Genomic DNA, 22,055 nt, shown 5'->3' with positions numbered 1-22,055 from the left:
CGCGTTAATAGCGCGAATTATATTGCGCGTTAATTGTCCCAAATTGGTCAAAATGGCAATATTTAAACCCTCATAACTTAACGAAAAATGATCACAGGTGAAATATCTTTTCAAATTTAAGCTCAGGACAACAATACGTTTTGAATGATTAAAAAAAATTCCGTCAAAAATGGCTAGTTAAAAAGTCGAAATTTGTCTGAAGAAAAAAAACCCACCCCGAGCACAAATATTCCGTTACTTTCGTATCGAAAGTCGGAACAATTACACCCATACTACATCCAGGACAAAAACTATTTTCGGCAAATTTTCTAAAAATAAGTTTGTTGAGTAAAACAGGGTATTTTGCAGCTTCAAGAAGACTCGCAAGTTCCAATTTTCAGATCGATCTGAGCAGAAAACGTCCTTTTACATATCAAACCTAAAACTTCTCCTGTATATCGGTGGAAATAATCGTGATTCAACTTAAACTAGTGTTGATTTCATCATTTCGACTAGCAAATTTAATCCCATTCCGAAGCATAGCTTAAGCGGGTGATGAACAGATGGACGAATAAAGTTACTGACCAATGCCAACAATTCGCTGTTCTAGATTCAAAACAAAAATAAATAAGACGGGCAATACCTCGTGACAGAATACTTTACACAGAGGCGAAGCTGGCTTAACTAACTAGCAAAAAAGGCTAACGGGAGTTATAAAACTGCACGAACAGACCAACACAATTCAATAAGCTTTAGACAATGGAACTTAGCCGACCACGGGTTCGAACTTAACTTTGAACTGTTTGTAGAATTTTCATTGCTTGAAAACTTTCACGTACTTACTGTTGTACAGACAACATTCAGGGTTTCAAATAATGTTTTGTTTCAGATTCAATTTGATAATCAACTTAAATCCATTAATCACAAGCTTGTGTTAACATCAAGCTTGTGCTTCAAGTTTTTTCCAACTGTTACAATGGATGCATTTCCAGACTATTCTCTACGTACATCTTTTATCTAGATAGCTGAACTTGCTGACAAAGTAATCCCCGAAAAGTTAGCTACTCGATTTTTTGTCAAGATGGCTTCCGTACTTTTCCTAGTGTTTGATGACATTGTTGTATAATATTTTAGCTCTATGGAAATAATTTTCATCGGTTTTGATATATCTGCTATTGTTAACTACGTGTTCATTTCTACGTTGTTGCCGAGTTTTCGCATCGTTACAGGTTTGAACGTTTTTGGATATGTCGTATTTGGAACTAATCAGTGCTAAGCACAAGCGAAGATCGAGCACATGTGAGCTTCGTGTCTTTGCAGTCCATTACCCCAGTTTATTGGGTATACGTTTTCAATGCCCACTAGCTCGCTCGTGTTTGTTTCTTGGAGTGGCTTCTGCTTTCTATGTAGACTAGCCCATCGGTTCGTGGCGCAGTTACCCAAGCTCGCAGTTCTCGAAGATAACTGAATTTTTCTTATTTTATGAGGCACGTGCCAGATCACTTCTGTTATACCACTCATTCAACAATTAAAGATTTCAACTCATTCACTCGTTCAACAATCACAGAAATACATCTGACTTTAATTTATTCTCCAAGTGTATTCTGGCGTTTCCCACTTCATCCTCACTCTAGTTACTACCGCCGCCCTTAGTGTCCTTTGATAGTAGAAGTCATCTCGGTCGAAATCGTACATGGCTAGTATACCCCAGCGGCATCTTAACACCTACTCTTCCCAAATAGACTGGCGTACTTTTGTTCCAAAATGAAGTAAAATTATTCGGTTTTCCCTCGGCGTTTTTTTTTGACTGGCTGTGCCATTATGCAGGGACTATGAGAATTAACACAACCACCAGTATTAAATTAGCGTTTAGTATTTACCGACCGGTCAATCAGACCACAATAAATGAGCACACGCCTATTGAGGCAAAAGCAAAACATAGTCAAAAGAAATTGTTGTCATTGAGCAATTAGATCTTAAAATTTTGCAACACAAAATACCTGAATTTTGAATTTAAAAAAAAATCTTTTTCTTTGCCTTCGAAGCGACAAAATAAAGTCCATAAGCCGATAAAACATACGCCGATACCATTTAGGCTGAATTTTAGTTTTGAGTTTTGCAGAAAAAAAATAGATGCCATTACAGCTTTGAATTTTCAGAAAAAATTATGTTTGACCCTTTTTTGCTTCAATTAACCCATTTTGAGAAACTTATTCCTCTGAGAAATCTGAAAATTAAATTCCACTTTCGAAACTAGATGTCGATCGCGTTTTTTCTTTTCAACGCAGGAACAGAACTAACTTAAAACACAAAGACGAAGCAGATCTTCGCACCACTTGCGATACAACATAAAAATAGCAGTGCAAGCTAGCAGAGAGGAAAAGACAGCCACTAAATGCAAAAAAAAGGTAAGAAACACTTTGAAAATCTATAATTTAAAAAATTCAAAATGTTGTCTGTAATCATGTTCTATTTAAGGAAAACGCGTCGAGAATAAATGAAAATTCAAAAAAAAATTCAAAACGGCAACTGAGCCGGCGAAACAATTTCCACAAGAAAAAATATAATTGTTGTCATGAAAAACTTTCAACTATAAAGTCTAGTCTAAAATTTTTTAACATTTTGTGCCACCAGGAATGGGCATAAATTATTGCTACCTTTGAAATGACCCCAAATTAGGCCACTTTTTTTATTAGCCCCCTTCCTGCGCAGTGCAGGGCCAACCTTGGGCGAGGGGGAGATGTCATCCATTTTGCCGCAGCCGGTCCCACCTTGAGGAGGCGGATGACACGGGGACACCTCCAGCCGTGATCGAAGCGGCATTCGAACGCATGACCCTCGTGTTGAGAGATATGTGCCTAACCCACTCGACCACGGCTGCTCAATTAGGTCACTAAGCCAATAAAAAACAAGCCGAAAAAAGTTTCTAATTGAGAAAAAAAAACAGCAAAATATACGAAGTCAAGGCTAAAAAATAGAAACCGCGGGAGTAAATGAAAATACTGAAATTGATTAGACTGCGTACAAAAAAATAAATCTCCGATGTGACAACTAAGCCGACAAAACATAAGCCGACAATCTATAGGCCGACACTTTTTTGGATAAGGAATATTTTCAGCTTGAAAAAAGCTCCTGGTCAGATTCGAACCCACTACCTTTGCCCTCCCAGGCGTATTCTTCACCTGCAGGCTAAAGGCCGGACACGCATAGAAATTTGAATTCATTATGAGCCAAGATACAAGTGATTCTGCAAAACACGTTGTCAACACAAAAAATCAACACGAAAAAAGTCCATATTCCGGTTTGATAACGCTTGCTAATCGCAAGCGTGAAGAAACCGTAAGTCAAACTGCGAATAAGTACATTTCAGTCTGAACAAATTTTAAGACTTTTCCTGGGGAAAAACGTAACAAAAATCATTGCGACCTAAATAAGAGTCAGAACAAAGCTCATCAATTCTGGAAAGTTGTACAAGTGTCTTCAGGAAACCAAACAATTGTTGCTTGTGTACGAGTTGTAGGGTCGCAATATCCTTGAAGGAAAACCAAAGCAAGTACACAAGGCCAGGTCTAAAAGCTTTTATAAATAACAAAAAAAATTGTATCTACAGCGAAAATTACTGATAGAACATGAAAATTTGGCAAGTGAGCAGACAAACGAAAGACAATTCAATTTTTCGCGAGAAAAATTTGCTATTTCAACATACCGAAACAAAACAAATCGCGTTACCTCTATGCCACGTGAGATGTCTCGAAGTTGCTAATGTTCACTTATGAAGCAACTTCACAATTCCTTACAGATTTGCAGGAGAAGTTGTTCACGGGAAAAAAAGTCTCTCAAGTGTAATCAACTTTATTTCATCGCACATAATTCACACTCAAGTTACAGTTCACAATGTGAAGGTCTAAAAGAAGATTGAAAAGCTGTCTGGCAGGTAGATCGAAAATCGATTTTCTCGTATTTGCTAATTCGAGCCTCCTCTTATGAACATAGCCAACAGTGAAACGACAACCAACATAAAAAGCAAATTTCGAATAGAACGCATATTAAGAAAGCAAACATGCTCAAAATGTATCTGTTGGAGTACTTCCAAACAGGGGGTTTAGTAGATGATTCCTGTGAACAAAGTTATTTACAGTAAAAACAAGTCTATTACCCAAGTGTAATAGCCAACAGGCAGTTAGAAAAGAGTCATGAACGCAAAGAACTCGAAAAACCGGACTTATTTTTTTTCGAAAAACTTCAACTTTCGAATTTCAAACTGAAAAATATACGGTCTTCAAGCTCAATGAATTTGAAGCAGAATTAATGGTTGACACTTTTTTGATTAAATTGACCCAATTTGAGAAAACTGGATCACTAGGTAAAGTTTTTATTCCGCTGGGAAATCTACTGAAAAACAAAATCCACTTTCGAAACTAGAAGCCGATCGTGTTTTACGTGACTTTCACACTTTTGCTTTTCGATAGGGGGTTTGCTTCCTTGTAACAATGGAAATGAACTGAAGTAAAAAAAATCAAATTCAAACCGCGAAAAATCAAATCGTGTTTGAACAAAATCGGACATTGCAAAGAAATTTCTTTTTTTCACTGATATGGCCTAGCATGTTAAGTGCTTTTATTGATTGAACTCAACTTTTCTTATGATGGCGCCATTCAATGTTGGTTCTTTGTGTCGCAATAATGGCATAAAGTATCTGGATTAACAATTTTCTTGTTTGAACTAACTGGTATTATAAGGACTCATGTTATTAGCAAACATGTTATCAACAAGAGCATCTCTTCCACAAAAAAAAGCTATTTCTAACTTGAATTTAGGATGTTTTTAAACAATTACGCTATCGATTGTTTAAAACTTTAATGAACTCTCAAACTTAAAATCACTCTAACATTATAAATTCGCTAACATTAAAACATATGAACTCATATATGAATTTGCTTAAATTTAAATTTCAAGACAAAATATTTAGGTGTTTTGCTTTTCCCGCAAGTATGGAATCAACCCACAGAACAAAAACAATAAGCAGCTTTGGTGGTAAACTCCAGCGCATTTTTCCGGTATTTTATTTAAATGATCAGAAGTATACTTTCATTGCTAGAATTCATAATGGGGAAAGTAGCAGTACGACTTGAGAATGTACGCCGTGTAAGTGAGGTTAAAGCCTGACCTCGTTTGGATGTGTTGTAGATGGCGAATATGTTGATGATGATGAGTTGGATGAGTCTCTCGTCTGGCATGCTCACTGGCCTGTGACTCAGTAGAATCTTGAACTCCTCCTCCGTCTGTGAACACAGACCACCAAACCCATCCAGACTAAAAATATCAGCGAGATACTTTTAAAACATTAATAATGGCATTGGTATTTGTATACAAATCAATCTCAGACTTGAAAAACATTTCTTCGTATAAAATATTCAAAATGATCTCTCGAAACGAAACGAGTCGCATTACAATAAAGCTGAGCAAGTTTCTAGTAACCCTAATCATTTTGATAAAAATGACTCCTGTAGAACTTGAACTTTTCATACTAAAGCAGTGAAAAATAAGTATGAGCTTATTTCAATACATCAAAATGATTTAGAAGATAACTTACCCTATTCCTGTGAAAAGGATGCCTTGGATATTGAGGAAGCTCAGAACAAGCTGTTTGGTCAGCTGAAACACAGTCACCACTCAACACAGAGAAAACGACGCGAATTTAGGTACTAACGGTAGAAACTGACAGACAATGATTAGCAGATCAGATAATTTGGCAGATTAAAAGAGAAGTAAAAATATGAACAAAATCAAGTTTTTTCTCTAAATACCCATGTTGGGAAGTGTTGAGGCTGAAAAATAATTTGACGAAATTGGAACGAAACATTCTTCAAAATCATTTGCTAAACAGCGTAAATGAGGAATGAACCATTCCACTTTTCCACTTTATTGCCATAATGCATGTTTCCCTGATACTTTTGACAGAGTGCTTTGCCGAGAGTATGGACAGCATATGGTGCCGGGGGAGGGGGGGAGGGGTAAAGGGAACGTTTAATGAGTGCAATTGTAATAAGCACGTGACCAAAAAAGGCCCAGAAATTCTCCTGCTAATTTTGAAAACAGCAACAACAACATTGCACTTGTTCGGCCGACTACTCACAGCCGAGTGTTCCTTCTGCATGAGCATCTCCTTGTGGACTGAGGCGGTGAGTGCTTTGATCTGTCTGTTCAACTCATTCACATCCTCCTCATTCACCCTCGAAGATTGACCACCTTCAGCTGGTAAAAAAAAAACAATCAATTTGAACAGAGCGATACATTCAAAATTAAAACTTCTTATTTCTTGTATATTCAATAAAAAAACTCAACCAGAGCGCTGTCTTCTCTAATTTTACCATGTAATTTATACACTCCAATGACTTTCCTAGCCACAGCAAAACTTTCCTTTTTTGGAATCTATAAAACACGCAAAATTACCAAGAAGAGTTAGCCCGACTTCAGCGTAGATTCAAAGCAGTCACAGGTTAATATTAATGCTTATCGGAGTAACGGACTTGCTCGCAGATGTTTTATAAACCATTTCATACAACATCTTGTTTTCATGTGAGTAAAATAGAGAAACGGACTATGCTTAAACAGACTGGATAGCTTTTCATAAATCCTCAGCGACTCACAGAAACAACAATTATTTTTAATAATTGGTTGTTATTATTATTACAGTTGCTAGCTTATAATAATATATCATAAGTTAGTAACTCACATGGAAACAGCCAACCATTTTAATGAAAAATTATTCTGGGACTTGAGTGGTTAAATGAAACATGTGATCAAGTCAGTTTATTCAATCATTACTGTTTTTTTTTCAATCAAACTATTATAAGCTAGCAACTCACAGGGAAAAAGACTGAGACCGAGTATTTAAGTAAGGACAGACCTCTTGAACTGCTGTTGTTGTCGCCACCATCTCTGACCCATATCAACCTGCCTCTTCCCTTGTAGACAGCTATGATGTCCCTCCTCTGTCTGCTGATCCTCTGCTCAACTTCTGCTCTCTCGCTCTCCTGACTGCCCTTCACCTTCTTGCTCACATCTTCGAACATCACATTCAGACTCTCACGCGCAGCTGCAACGCAAAAAAAATCACAAATCAAATGATATAATTCGCATGTGCTCGAGATTGTTTCGAACACCCCAAATAGTAACCCGTGTAGCCGGCTGACTGAAGTCAATTTCGAGGCTATAACTAAAAAAACGAACACAGAGGCGAATCAGAGCTTCGCACTATTCCCAATACAAAACACATGAAAGCTAGCCTAAAGAACAAAATCAACGCGTTCGAAAAAAAATTTCACGGTTGAGTTGAGTCGAAAAAAATTTCTCCAAATAAATTTTGAGCTACAAACATTTTCAAAAGTTTTCACACTTCACATTCCCTAGCACACACAGACATACAATTTGTTATCGCCCTTCAGACGACGCAATATGAGGCGAATAAGCTGATACAAGACTAGTCGAAACCTTTGAAGACGAATCAATATTTTGAGCGAAAAAAGAAGGGATATTTATAAAATCAGGTAGTTTACCAAAATATTAATGAAACTCCAATAAACCAAGAATTTATATTGCAGAAACACTGAAAACATATTTATTGACCAGATGTCAGATTCAAGTATTTGTTTTGCGACTTCTGATTTGCGAAATAATTAGGGCATTTTGATTAACTGGCTTTAACAGTTGCGAAGCTGAGATTCGCACCACTTACGATACAATTCAAGACAACTGCTATTCAAAAAAAATCAAAAAGTCGAAAAACGTATATCTATCAGAACAAAAAGGATAATTTTGACAAAAAAATATGACAAGGCAACCAAAAATAAAACTTGTATCGAGAGAAAAATTATCAAGCAGTAACAAAGCCGAAAACACCGGAGTAGAAACCCTCGGGGCAGAAAAAATTCAATAAGCCCTAAAAACCAAGCCTCCCTCCCCCAACAAACACACATAATCACGCACAATAAAACCCTTTTACTCATAAAAGAACCAATATTAGGTAACAAAGACGATATTACACACGGCGAAACCAATTAAGCCAAAAATTTTATCGAGTATTGAAATTCTAGATTCACAAGATTTAAAATCGAGTTGGTAAAATTAAAACTAACATAAGAAGAAGAACTTGAATCGGACTGATCGTTATAATCAAACCATAAAATAATAATTTCTGTTTGATTATTTTCAATGAAGGAGACCCGTAGATGAATCCTGTGAACACAGATATTCAAGGGAAAAATCAAGTACCCGGTTATAAAGGCTCAGCACGACGCATAAAAATGTCTAGTACGTTTGATGACACACACATGAGAAGTCTGCGAAGTGTTTTAAACAAGCTTTGTTTATGATTTCTCCCCTAATTCACTGATACTTAAATAAGTGATTCGGTTATTGGAGCCATGAAATTATTTTTTTGCAGTTTTTCATTAAGTTGCATGAACTTTTTTTATTCGAGCGTTTATCTTAAATAAGTGAGTTATTTCTTATGTGGTTAACTCATAGAGTAATTTCGGATAGGGTACACCGTCTGCTCGTCACGCTATCTTATTTTCGGCCGGATAGATTCGTGCAACTTCTTAGTCTAATACCGATCCTAATCTTACTCTTATACTTTCTAGTCTCAGGGTGTTTAACTAGTCTCTGCTAGGCTCAATAGATCTAGAGTATACTGGTTTGTTGCGGCTGCTGAAGTTCTCTTGGAGAGACAACTAATTTCTAAGTTAAATTCAAATCTCTCTGGTGCTGAAATTACAAGTAATTTCAGCACTTACAAATAAGTGGGTTGTTAGTTAGATGGATCATGATTGGTTAATATTAAATACTTTACAGTGGTAAAATATCTAATTTATCCAATCATAAAATATAGTTTAGATCAGGTTCCACCCATCCGGGTTTTACAGAGTTTTTTAGAATTATCTTTCTGCAATTCAAAGGATGGATGATGAACGTTGGTATTTGGCGAACATCGTATTCTTGTCCGGTTCCTCTTGTTAGAGAAGTTCCAGGACGCTGGAGTTAGGGGCATCAATCGTTGTGTCTTCTTGTGACAACGACTGTGTTTCCCAACGAAATCAATCTGATTTCAAAATGGTTTGCTATGACGGGTTTTTCTGTATTATGTAGAGAACTTGTTTTGTGTTCAACCTCGTCTGGGAATGGCGTGGAAATTGTGCGTGGAGGGGATGCCTTGTAACTCGGATCTGTACGTATACTTGAACATCGAGGTGGTCATTGGTCTAGTTCAATGAAGTCCTTTTCTGCGAAGTCAAGTCGTACTCTAAATCCTTTGAGTTGTGATTGTGGACGGCATATCGGTTGTGGTTAGCCATTCTTGTTCGAGTATAGTGGGGTCATTTTGTCTTTGGATGTTCGTCTTTGTTGTTGTGTGCTGATCTATATACTGCAAGGTATGATTTACATTTTATAAAATTTTTATTAGTTCAGTTTTTTTAATTATGAATTTAGTTAGTTGTTTTCACAAAAGCATTTTGTTTTAGTTCGGTTATTTTGAAGAGTTACTCACCCTTGAGTACCTCTTATTAAAAATAGAAGTGTGGTCACAAAGCGTGGATGTAGCGCGGTGGGTTAGGCCGGCTATAGAGCATGCTCAGGACGTCCTCTCTGGTGGGTTAGGCCAGGAGTGGGAGTATGATTTCGTGCGGTTTCTTTGAGAGGTCCTGTTATGTGATAACGTTTTATGTTGGATTTGTGTTGGTCTTTCTTTATGTTCCTTTGGTTGTGTCCTTTTTTCAAAAATCAAATTGTTTTTGTTATGGGTTTGTCTTTCGACTTTTTTGTGTTTTATTATTTCTTTCTTAGACTTCATAATAGTCTTCAAAAGAATAAATTATCCAGTTTTAAACTGGGTTAATCCGGTTTGGGTACCGTTGGTTTTCTTTTCTTAGTCATGCTGTTATTTTATGACTTGTGGTGTTTAGTAAGCTGCGTTGGTTAGTTTGGTTTAGTATATAATTCCTTTCCAACCGGGTTAAAGGAAAGTTTGAAACTTGTTATCGTGTGTTAGAGTTGTTGAGTGTGAAAACTTGAAACTGAAATTCATTATTTAAACAATTCTTCGTGGGCGAGCTGTGCGAGTTTGGATAAAATTCTTGTGCGAGTGAATGAAAATATCAAAAGTTAGTACTGAATTTTCATTTTATTAATTTATTACATAGAATTTCAATTTTACTGCTAGTTTTGGGGGAAATTTATAGTTATAAATTTTCATCATAATTAATTTTACTGCATTATGGGGGAATAATTTATAAATTAATTTTTTACATTTGGTATAAATTTTATCAGATTATCTTGTGGAAAATATTAATGAAGTTTAGAAGAATTTTAACAAGTTTATTTTTTATTTTTCTTTTTTGTTTTTTGCAGATGATCGTGGTATGAAGACTAAAAATCTAAAAGAAACATGAGTAAAGAATGGTTAGTATTAATTTAAATTTATTAGTAAAGAATATTTGAAATTATACTTACCTGTTAATCGTCTGGGAAAAAACCGTGGGGGAAGATGTCGTGTATCATGTCTGAATTTGTTAGTAATTTTGCTAGTATGCGAATGATGTTTTTAGTTTGGAGCAGTGGCCAAAGCAATTGAAGTGCTTTAATAGTTTTTAGTTCTTCGGTGCCTACTGCAAACTCATAAGGTGTGTTTTGAATGAGATTATATATTTTGTGATTGTATTTAGTATTGTGAATAAATTCTAATATAGGGATTTCTATAGGTTGGATAAATTCATGTGGGATAAGGAAGGGTCTGGATTCTTCAGCATTAAAGGTCTTCGTGATGGGACAAAATATATACATTTGTGTTATTGGGTCATAATTGCGGAGGATGCCGTGGAGGTTAGTATCTTTGATGCAATAGGTGAAATTTAGAAAAAATGGTGAAGTGTACTTCGAGTTAAGAAACTGAAAACGATGGTGTGGTTGTCTTGATGGAGTATGTAGATCAAAATGATTTTGTATGAAGCGATAGTATGTATATGTGTGAGTCTGTTTAGTGCGTAACATAATGTCGTGTGAACAGTGCAAATCGCGTTCATGTGGTGCAAGGAAGTGAAAGGTTAGTGAAAATAATTGAAATTTTTCTTTAAAACTTTTGTAAGCTTGCATATCAGTTAGTGCTTCAGAAATGATGTGATCGTATTTTCTATCAAAAATATTGAGTGTGAATACATATGATGTTTTTATGAAGAATTTTTCTGTTAGTTGTGGGTTAGCGAAGCGGTCGTCATCTAAAAATTGGTCTTGATTAGTTCGGATGATATTATGGTCGTAATATTCTATTGTAAATTCGTTAGCTCGGGGTGCAGTGAATGTTTTTAGTGATTTTTTATATCCTATATAAGTAAATTGTCTATGTGTTAGTGGTGTGGTGAGTCGATACAGCATATCTTTATTCCTTTCTATATCGTTATGAGTATTAGATAATGGCAAGCAAAGGGGATTAGTAAAATGATAATATGTTGTCCAATGAAGTGTAGGCATTAAAACATGTTCATCTACAAAACTACGTGTGTCGTTAGTGTCGTTAGGTGTGTTTAAAGTATATTGTGGGAATGAAGGTAAGGTGATTGCTAGAAAATCTTTCGTGTTGGTGTGGTGTGGATGATTAATATACTCGCAGGCTGTTCCTGGTTTGGTCGGGAATGGATGGCTATTTTCTGATCCACATGGGACTGCGGTATCCCAAAAATATGTTCGTCTTGAAAGTGTGTCAACAAAATGTACCTTATTTTTGTAAAAGATAGGGATTCTTTTATAGCATCTTTTATCTTCAAAAACATATAGTGGTGATACTTTTTTGGTACAAGTATAAAACCATAAAATGTTTCCTTCGTAGTCTAGAAAATTTGATCTATTTCCTGATAGTAAATATCCTGCGTAGAGTATTTTTAACACTGCTAGTGCAAGTGATTGTAGGATTTGTGTCCTTTCTAATTCGCATAGTTGGTGAAGTGTTTCTAATTCGGAGAGTGACATTTCTTGAAAATTTCGACTAATCGTGTAGTCTAACTTCATATCTAAGTGGATATCATAGTGGATATTACCAAAATAAGAATTATTCATTAGTGATAGTTCTTGTAAACGTGTGCTTCTAGTGTCATGTGGCTTTAGATAGTGTGAAGCGATAGTATGTATATGTGTGAGTCTGTTTAGTGCGTAACATAATGTCGTGTGAACAGTGCAAATCGCGTTCATGTGGTGCAAGGAAGTGAAAGGTTAGTGAAAATAATTGAAATTTTTCTTTAAAACTTTTGTAAGCTTGCATATCAGTTAGTGCTTCAGAAATGATGTGATCGTATTTTCTATCAAAAATATTGAGTGTGAATACATATGATGTTTTTATGAAGAATTTTTCTGTTAGTTGTGGGTTAGCGAAGCGGTCGTCATCTAAAAATTGGTCTTGATTAGTTCGGATGATATTATGGTCGTAATATTCTATTGTAAATTCGTTAGCTCGGGGTGCAGTGAATGTTTTTAGTGATTTTTTATATCCTATATAAGTAAATTGTCTATGTGTTAGTGGTGTGGTGAGTCGATACAGCATATCTTTATTCCTTTCTATATCGTTATGAGTATTAGATAATGGCAAGCAAAGGGGATTAGTAAAATGATAATATGTTGTCCAATGAAGTGTAGGCATTAAAACATGTTCATCTACAAAACTACGTGTGTCGTTAGTGTCGTTAGGTGTGTTTAAAGTATATTGTGGGAATGAAGGTAAGGTGATTGCTAGAAAATCTTTCGTGTTGGTGTGGTGTGGATGATTAATATACTCGCAGGCTGTTCCTGGTTTGGTCGGGAATGGATGGTTTGGGAATTTTCTTTTGAAAGTGCGATAAGCTCGGTTGTTGCTATTTGATGATTCGGTGGATGTGGATGATTGTGCTAACGATGCAGTATAGGCTGAGGAGGGTGTAGGAGTAGGTGGGTTTGAGGATTCTATTGTGGATGAAATTTGATTTATAGTGAGGGTGTTAGGGTGTATTAGCTGTTGTTGTAGGGTGATAAAATTATCAAGTTCTTGGGAGATTTGGGGAGTATCGGGAGAATTAGATGATCGGTCGGAATGAAATGGAGAATAGGTTGGGGTTACTTGTGAAGCATAAGAGGGAGTAGAAACGGACGGGAGTGGATTATTTAGTGGGATCGGTTGAAAAGGGGGCTTTGAAAAACCTGAGGAGTTGGTTTGAAAATTATTGGATGGAGATGGTTCGGAGTCTGCAAATTCGTCAGGGGTTTCTATGTTAGGGTTATTGAGTTGTGAAATGGAGTATAAAACTGAAATATCTGAATTAGTATCCGAATTCATGCTTGACGTTATATTAATAGTTGGAAAATCGGGTGGCGGGAAAGCAAAAAGTGGGATTATTGTGATTGGAGTGTTGAGGTTGGTTGGATGGGAATTTGAGCGGTGTAGGGATCCAAGTTGTCGGCTCATAGTGGGCTAAAAAAATTATTATTTTGAGACTGAAAAGCGGTGGTATGGGGTTGTTCTATAATTTGTTCATATGTATTATCATTTTGTGAATGATGTGTCATTATATGTTGTATGGGACTTTGCGATATGTTTGGTCTAAAATTTGGGTTATGTGTTATTGCTAGGTTTCGGAAATTACGTGGGACTAAGGATAATGGATGGTTATGTGGTAGGGGTGGCAACTGTGGTGCTGTAGGCGTTACTTCTATGTTATTATGTTCTTCGTTGTATGTGTTCTGTGTTGTCGCTATTTTTGTATTATATTCTTTGATTTGTGCGTCTAGAAGAATTTTGTTAATTGATGATGAAAAAATTCCAAAAAATCCTGCAAATAGTATGCGTGCTACACTTGCTTGTCTATTTACTTGTGTGTGTATAGCGCATGTGTTATAGATTCCTTTTAAAAGTGAAAAAAGAAATCCTATAAAGTTAAACATTGCGTATAGGATGGTTAATTTTTCTAAGATGTAATAGGGCCATCCTAGAAAATCGAGAATTTCATTTTTTAGTGTAACAAAGCTAAAAATATTTATAGGTGAAATATCTTGTGGTCTGTATTTTTCACCGTTTAGATATATATAGTCTTTAATGTCTTTCAAATATCCGCTATAATCTTGTGTATAGATATCTACAAATCCTGCGGTTTCGGCAAGTTTGCGTAAGTTTTGGTCAATTGATTGTCTTTGTATAGTGTCCATTTGTGTTAGTAATTCCTGGAATTGTTGTGTTCTAATGTGGTGTTGGATATCGGATTTTGAATATATTCCAATTGATTGTAAATCGATATTTGGGTTACGAGCAATAGCTCTGATGCTTTCGGGTGAAAATTTTTTGAGTGATTGCATTAATGTGGGGTATGGGGTAAGAAGATAATATTTATCTTCATCAGGGTTCAATTGTTCTACATTGTGGCTATTTTCTGATCCACATGGGACTGCGGTATCCCAAAAATATGTTCGTCTTGAAAGTGTGTCAACAAAATGTACCTTATTTTTGTAAAAGATAGGGATTCTTTTATAGCATCTTTTATCTTCAAAAACATATAGTGGTGATACTTTTTTGGTACAAGTATAAAACCATAAAATGTTTCCTTCGTAGTCTAGAAAATTTGATCTATTTCCTGATAGTAAATATCCTGCGTAGAGTATTTTTAACACTGCTAGTGCAAGTGATTGTAGGATTTGTGTCCTTTCTAATTCGCATAGTTGGTGAAGTGTTTCTAATTCGGAGAGTGACATTTCTTGAAAATTTCGACTAATCGTGTAGTCTAACTTCATATCTAAGTGGATATCATAGTGGATATTACCAAAATAAGAATTATTCATTAGTGATAGTTCTTGTAAACGTGTGCTTCTAGTGTCATGTGGCTTTAGATGTCCACCAGGTTGACCATTACTTTTTTGAAAGTTAACTGGTATATTTGATGTTCCTTCGTGTAGAGGATGACCTGTGGCATAAGGGTCAATTTTTATTTTTCCAGTGGTCATATCGAAACCTTTTTCGTATTCAACTAATATTTCAGAATATTGTGTTTTGTGAAGTGGGTTCCTGTATTTGCATGCGATTTCTGTTTCTTGATATATTTGAAAACGTGTTAATTTATTTTCTATATTATGGATATTTCGAAAATCAGTACTTTGTTTTCGTGATGGATTGACTTGTTCATATGGAATTGATTGTATAAAATATTTTTCGTGAAATTTTATCATTCGAGCGTGTATTTTTGCTACTTGAAATGTTGTACATGTATCTTCGGGAAACCAAACAATTGTTGCTTGTGTCCGTGTTGTAGGATCACAATAACCTTGATCGTTTTTACAAGGTAGTCTAATTCCTTGATAGATCATTGTGTTGTCAGATAAATCTCGTGTGAGTATTTTTTCGAGTTGTATTTTCCAATCGAAAAACATTATTTCTTGATATCCTTTATTTTTTGTGTCTGCTTTGCAGTTTGATGGATTATTTATACCAATGTGTGTTGTATCCAGTGCTTATCGTGTATGTCATAAGTTAATCTTCCGTGTGCGCCGTTGTATGGGTATTTTTCATCTAATTTTATATGTCCTTGATATCTTTCAAGTTCTGCTTGATGTACAGAATCGGCAAAGACTTGAAAATATACTATTTTTCTGTCGGTGTTTTTATTTCTTGTGATGTTTAGTCTGAGTAGCTCATTTTTACAATCATCGGGATTTAGATGTAGAAGTCGTTCTATATTACTTTGGTAGAATGATTCGTGGTCAAGTCGGTTTTTATTTCCGTTTGAAACTTGTGAACAATGTACTTTCTTTTCGGAAAATGTTGCTGTAAATTTATATCCTATGACTGTTGTTGCTCGGGCTTTTGAATATAGTGTCGCTATTACATTTGTAGTTTCTATAGCTTGTGGTTCCGTTTCGCATTGTGATACTTGATTTATTGCATATTTGTGTAGTTTTTTTGTTCATTTTCTTCACAATCGTAATGTGTTACTAATAAGTCTTGGGGTCCTGCGCGGGGAGAAGGATTCATGTTCTGATCGGAGATTATTAGAAAAAGGAGTTGGAGAAATATCAATATTTTTAGAATATACATGTGTATGATAATCCTGAGTACGGGTTATAAAATGTGATGTAACCAATTGTCTTTTTGGTATATCTGTCGTATTTATATATTACTTCAGTAGTTATAAATGGTGGTGGTAGCGATTGAGCTGTTATATTTGCTGGGTTTAATGGGTAAGGATGTTGAGCAATGTTGTTTAATTTAACCGTGATTTCAAATTTTAAATGTAGACTATTTTGTTGGAGTATTTGGATGTTATGGTCACGAATGTCTTCGTGGATATCTTGTCTATACTGTAATCTATGAAGTGCCCAGTTGTGGAGTCGGTTACTTTCCGGGTGTTGTCCAAATAATGGTGGGGGTGCTGTGAACGTGTTCCAATCTAATCTTAAAGGGATATTTGTTGATGATTGTTCTCGATATCTAGCGCCGAGGTTATTTGGAAATTTAAGGGGGAAAGGCGTCGGTGAAATCTGGCTTATTGATGGTGTCGACGGTAGTGATAATGTTTCTGGTAGTGATGATGAAGTTATTGTATCCGTAGAAATATCTATTGGGTCATTTATTAAATTTGGTTCACCTTGTGTGAATGATTGTGTCGTCCAATATGGTAGTCGTGATGTTTGGTTTGGGGGGTTAAAGGGATTTTCACGTATTTGTTGAGATGTTGGTGTTGAACCTAAGTAATCTGAGGGTATACTTGAGGTGCTACGTTATGAAAGAAGTGTAGGGGTTTCCGGTAATATGCTAATTGGGTTTTCTGGAGTACTTGGTGATGGGGATTGGGGTATATCAAAATGAACTCGAGGGGTTTGAGAATTTCTATTTCGTCGTGGATGTATAATTTGTCTATTTATTTCAACTGTATTTTGGTTTTGACTATTATTTCTTATTCTACTTAATTCTTGTGGTAGTGTTGGGTACAAGTTATATGTTGGTTCACTTAGAGGTGCCTGTCGCTGAACTGGTTCTAGTGGTTCAGATAAGCGAGCGTGTCGTTCTTCAAAAGTATATGGGTTATCTTGGAAAGAAATTCGTGTAGATGTTTGGGGGTTTTGGGTAGTTGTAGGTAGTGTCGGGTTTTCTTGGGATGTTGTCGGTGAAGACTGACTGTGTGATTGTTGGTTAGCAATTTTTGAGGGTTTTTTGATTGATTTCTTTTAGTGAAAAAATTTATGTTTATTGTAGTATTCTTCAAGAAAAAGAATTACAAGGATTGTTGCTAAGGCGAATGTTATGATTGCCTTCTTTATACATTTGCATATTGTCAATATTAGGGATGATAAAAATGTTATAAAAATTACAAATAGTAAAAAAATATCTCTTCTACTAAAAATGGTTCGTATCATTTAAATAAATTTTGGGTTTTCGTACCTGTGAATATGGTCAATGACTTGGGAAAGTTGGAGATATATTTCAAATAGGGAGTAGAAAATTAAAAAAATATTGCAAAAAATGATTAAAATTATTATAAAAGCTTCAAAAGTATCAAAGAGAAATATGAATAAAAGTTTAAATATTGTTAAAAAGTTTATGAAAATGTTGAAAATTGTGTTGACTGATCGAGAGAAGAGCATTTAAGAAATGGCTTCTTGGCCGAATATTTTTTGTTGTTTGGGGCAATTTTTGAGTGTGGTCGAATTATTTATTGGTTTTTTGACAAGTGGGTTGAGTTTTGTGAAAAGTTGTTGGGGCAAACTTTATGGTGTTCGGGAGGTCTTCTTTTACTTTATTTTTATTTGTCAGGTGATCTGGGGTATTTTTGAGATTTTTGTACTTTAGGCTAAATTAATATGGTCGTACTTTTACTTTAGGCTAATTTAACATTTTTGTTTGGGGGGTTTTTGAGGTCTGAGTTGGGAAAATATTGTTGATCTTTGCGTTATTAGATAAGGGAGGGTTATGATATTATGGTGGTATTTATTTTAGTTGTCAAGTTTGAGTGGTTTGCTTATTTTTGACCTGGAGGTTGTAAAGCTATAGTTATAGATATGCCTGGAGTTTAATATCTTTCGTCAAATTGGTTTGTGTTAGAGTTATAGAAGGTGACGGATTGAATGAATCCTATTGGTTAATTTTGAACTAGAATCGCTGCGTGTTTGTCAGCATGTTATTTTGAAAAATGAAAGTTCAAAATGTTTCAGAGGTGCAAAGATTATTAATTTTAAAATTAAAGCTGTTTTTGAAATTCAACTTTCTTTAATATTTTAGATTGTGGGATGAATGTTTTGTAGTTTTTTCGTGGTTGATTTCTAAGTCGTGATGACTCTCTATGTTCTGATTCCTCGACTTGTTCTTGTGGTATAATTTTTTCTATCATTTTTCTATTTTTCCTTTCTTTTTGAGGTATTTTTTGATCTAGCTTTTTTGTATTGTTTTGGGTTGTAGTTGGTTTTTTATTTTGTTTTTCAAGGTAAATGTCATTTTGTTTATTTATTTCCTTTTCCGTATGTGGGTGATTTTGAATAACTTTTAAACCTGTGAAAGAATATAATTGAGTTAGTTCGCGTAGTGCGTATTCTTTTGGGTAGTAAAGTAATAGATTGTTTCGATGTTGAACAATTTCTTTTTGGTCTGAATCGGTGATTTTATATGTTACGTCAGTCGGTTTGGCGATTATTTGGTATGGTCCTTTACGAAGGGGTTGTAATTTTTTAGAAATTCCTTTTTGTGTATTAAAATTAGGTATTAAGACAAATGTTCCAATTTTTAAATCTGAGGCTGGTGTAAAGCGTGAATTTATTTGTTCGTTAATGTTTTGCCTTTGTAACAATTTTTTTGTTACTTTTTGGTAAATTTCATTGTGTTTTTTATCTCTATTTAAAAACCATTCGGTGTGTGTACCGGAGGCTAATTTAAGGATTTGTGGGTGATGAAAATGATCTTCATCATGCCTGTGTAAAGGTAGGTTATAACAAATTGAGTCTTTATTTGGTTGGCAAAGACCTTGTGTATTTTTATGAGAGTTTGCTGTAAACATAATTGGTTTACGTGGCTTTTGATTAAAAACAATTTCGCATGGTGACATTCCTAGAGTTGTCGTAATTTGTGAATTATATGCTAAGGGAAATAATTTTACATCTACTGACCATTCTGTGTATCTTGTATCATTTCCATTTATGATACATCTAAGATATTCTTGTAGTGAACGGTTCATACCTTCGACTAAACCGTTTGTCCAAGGTGCATGGGATGTACGCGGTTTGTGCTTAATGTTGTATAAATGACATAGTGTGATGATTTCATTATTTATGAACTCTGTACCGTTGTCTGTAACTAAAATTTCGGGTAATCCGAATTTGGCTACCCAGTGTTCATAAAGTGTTGTGTAAGCATAATAAGCGTTACAATGTGGTACTGGGTTGAGTGTTACATAATGTGTAAATGCGTCAACAATTACCATAATGTAGGAATTTCCTTCAGAGGATGAAATTGGTCCTTTTGTATCGAATGAAATACGGTGGTTAAAATATAAACTTTGTCCTTTAAAATCTTGTTTTTGTGCTATTTGTTTTTGATTTGGATAAGGTTTATTTAGCTGACATACTATACAATCATTGCATAGTACTTTTATCCAAATTGGTGCATTTGGAAAATAAAAATTTTGTGTAAGATTTGAATATGTTTTCTCTGATCTAGAGTGCCCTTTAATGTTTTGTGTATGTGAAATGTTAAAAGCTATTAGAATCATACTTAAAGGGAGACAGGGAACTGTAGAATCATTTAAGTGATATTCTAGAAGGTCTGTGTTTTCATTAATTGTTGTATTATTAAATTTTCGAAAATATCGGAGGAGTGTTTTATTTCCTAAAATTGTGGTATCTGCCTTTACGGGCTTGGTTTTGTATTTGTGCCATGATTTTAGTTGTCTAATTACTGGGTCAAGATTTTGATATTGTTTCAAGGTATTAATTGTAATTTTATCTGTTGGAGGGAGAAAAATGTTTTCAATTTCTAATTTAGATAAAGGAATTGTGTCAAGTGGGTCATGGAGGTCAAAAACTTGATTTATTGTGTATTTTGAATCATTTGTTTGTGGTCCTGATAAATTTATTTTATCAGTTAAATTTTCTTTTTCAATTAACGGAAAAAGGTCTTTTTTATGCGAGTGGTGTTTTATTCGTTTTTGTTGGGTGTTATTTTTTATCCATTGTGAGTATGGAATTGGTTTGAAAGTTGATGTTCCAAGTAGATCAACTTCGTAGTGATTATTTTGGCAATCTAAGTAAAGTGGGAAGTGTTGTAGGTTATTTATTTGTGATTGGTCAATGTCAGTTTTTACTGCATATTTGCATTCTAGTCGGGGTGATGTTTCGTCTTTTGCAAGGTAAAATTTTATATTTTTGGGTATTTCAACTGTAGTTTTTCGTGTAAGTAATTCAGGTGGTGTATTTCGACTTAATGTATCTGGTAATGCAAGATTCTTTCCTGCTGTCCAAACTATATGTAAGTTTGGAAATTTCATTAGTATTAATTGAAATCTATGAACTCGGTGATTTGGATTTGACTTTTGTGTAAAGAGAAAAATGATTGGTTTATGATCTGTGAATAGAACTGTTGGATGTTTTGATCCAAGTATCAGAAATTCATATTCTGTAAGTGTATAAACTATAGCTGTACATTCTCTCATTAGAGTTGAGAGTCGTAGCTCTGCTTGAGTGAATAATCGGGAATTTGCTGATATAAGGTTCATTTTATTTGTATCACTGTGATTGTAGTAATGCTGCGCCGATGCCAAAATTTGAAGCATCGCACATCGCATAGAATGGTTGATTTGGATCTATGATTGTGTTTGAAATTTATTCAGTTAAAAGCTTTTTAATTTCTTCAAATCGTGTTTGATGTTCAGTGGTCCATTCAAAATTATTTTGTTGTCTGAGGATATTATAGAATGGTCTTAAATATAATTGCATTTTATAAACGTACTTGCTTAAGAAATTTAACATTCCAAGGAATTCTTGGATTTTCTTTTTGTTTGTTGGTGGTTGAAGTTTTTGAATAGCATCAATGCGTGATTTTAATGGAGTGATTGTGTTTCTTTCTATATTATGTCCTAAAAATTTAACTCGTGTTAAAAAGAAGTGTGATTTATCGGGGGCGGCTTTCAGATTTTCGTAGTGTTCTAAAACTGTAAACATTTCTTCTTTTGTCTGTGATTGCATAAAAACATCGTCTAAATAGGTGATTGCGTTTTTCTTAAGTATTAGTGGTCTAAAAATTTTGCTCATAAAAGCTGAAAATGCTGCTGGTCCTATGGATATTCCATAGAATAGGCGGTTGAATTCATATTGTTGATTTCCAATAACAAATTGTGTTAAACGTCGTGATTGTTCATCTAGTGGCATTTGATTGTATGCACTATTCATACCTGCGGTTGTAAAGTATTTTCCGTTTATTTTTGTCAAAAATAACTTATTGGTTCAATAGGCCAATTGCATTTTGATTCGTCTATTAGTGAATTAAGATATCTAGCGTCTAAAACTATTTTTAATGATTCTCCTTTTGCTAGGATTATATTAGGGTTAATAAATGTGTTACCTTTTGGTTGTTCTTCTTTGTTTACTGGTGAGATAATTTTGTATTGTTCTAAAATATCAAGTAATCTATTTACTTTGTCATGTAAATGAATTGGTACTTTACTAGCTCTTTGTTTTTTGAAAACTGCGTCAGGTTTTAACGGGAGATGGAGTGATGAAATGATTTTCCCAACATCAAATTTTGATGTTGCGTAGACTGTTGAATATTTTAACAGTTGTTTTGCTAGTCTGTCAAATTCGATTTGTGTAATTTGCGAGTGTTCAAAGTTAAACATCGTTAAAAATTGTTGTTGTTCTTTTGTGTAATTTGTTATATTGAATGTTGGTTTAAAATATGGTGTTTTTGTGAAGTAATCTGTGTTTCTCTTTTCATTGCTTATTATGTTATTTATGGATAGTTCTTCGTTAAGAATTGTGGATTGACAAATATCTAATAATTGGAGTATATTATTTACGCGGTATGCTTTTTCATG

At 34.7% G+C, this 22,055-nt stretch overlaps 1 protein-coding gene across 1 annotated transcript in view; it reads right to left on the bottom strand.

The window, feature by feature from the left end:
• The window catches only part of LOC134850874 (uncharacterized), a 44,049-nt gene that overhangs the window by 5,670 nt on the left and 16,324 nt on the right, over positions 1 to 22,055 (bottom strand). The window contains exons 8-11 of the mRNA XM_063866632.1: positions 6,890 to 7,078; positions 6,116 to 6,234; positions 5,573 to 5,634; positions 5,147 to 5,292 (exon numbers count right to left, since the gene is read on the bottom strand). Of these exons, the coding sequence (XP_063722702.1) occupies positions 5,147 to 5,292; positions 5,573 to 5,634; positions 6,116 to 6,234; positions 6,890 to 7,078 (516 nt within the window). The remainder of the gene's footprint in view (positions 1 to 5,146; positions 5,293 to 5,572; positions 5,635 to 6,115; positions 6,235 to 6,889; positions 7,079 to 22,055) is intronic.

This window comes from Symsagittifera roscoffensis, chromosome 7 (genome assembly GCF_963678635.1).
Source record: "Symsagittifera roscoffensis chromosome 7, txSymRosc1.1, whole genome shotgun sequence".
In the NCBI taxonomy this organism is placed as follows: Eukaryota; Metazoa; Xenacoelomorpha; order Acoela; family Convolutidae; genus Symsagittifera; species Symsagittifera roscoffensis.
This window is presented reverse-complemented; position numbering and strand designations above follow the sequence as displayed.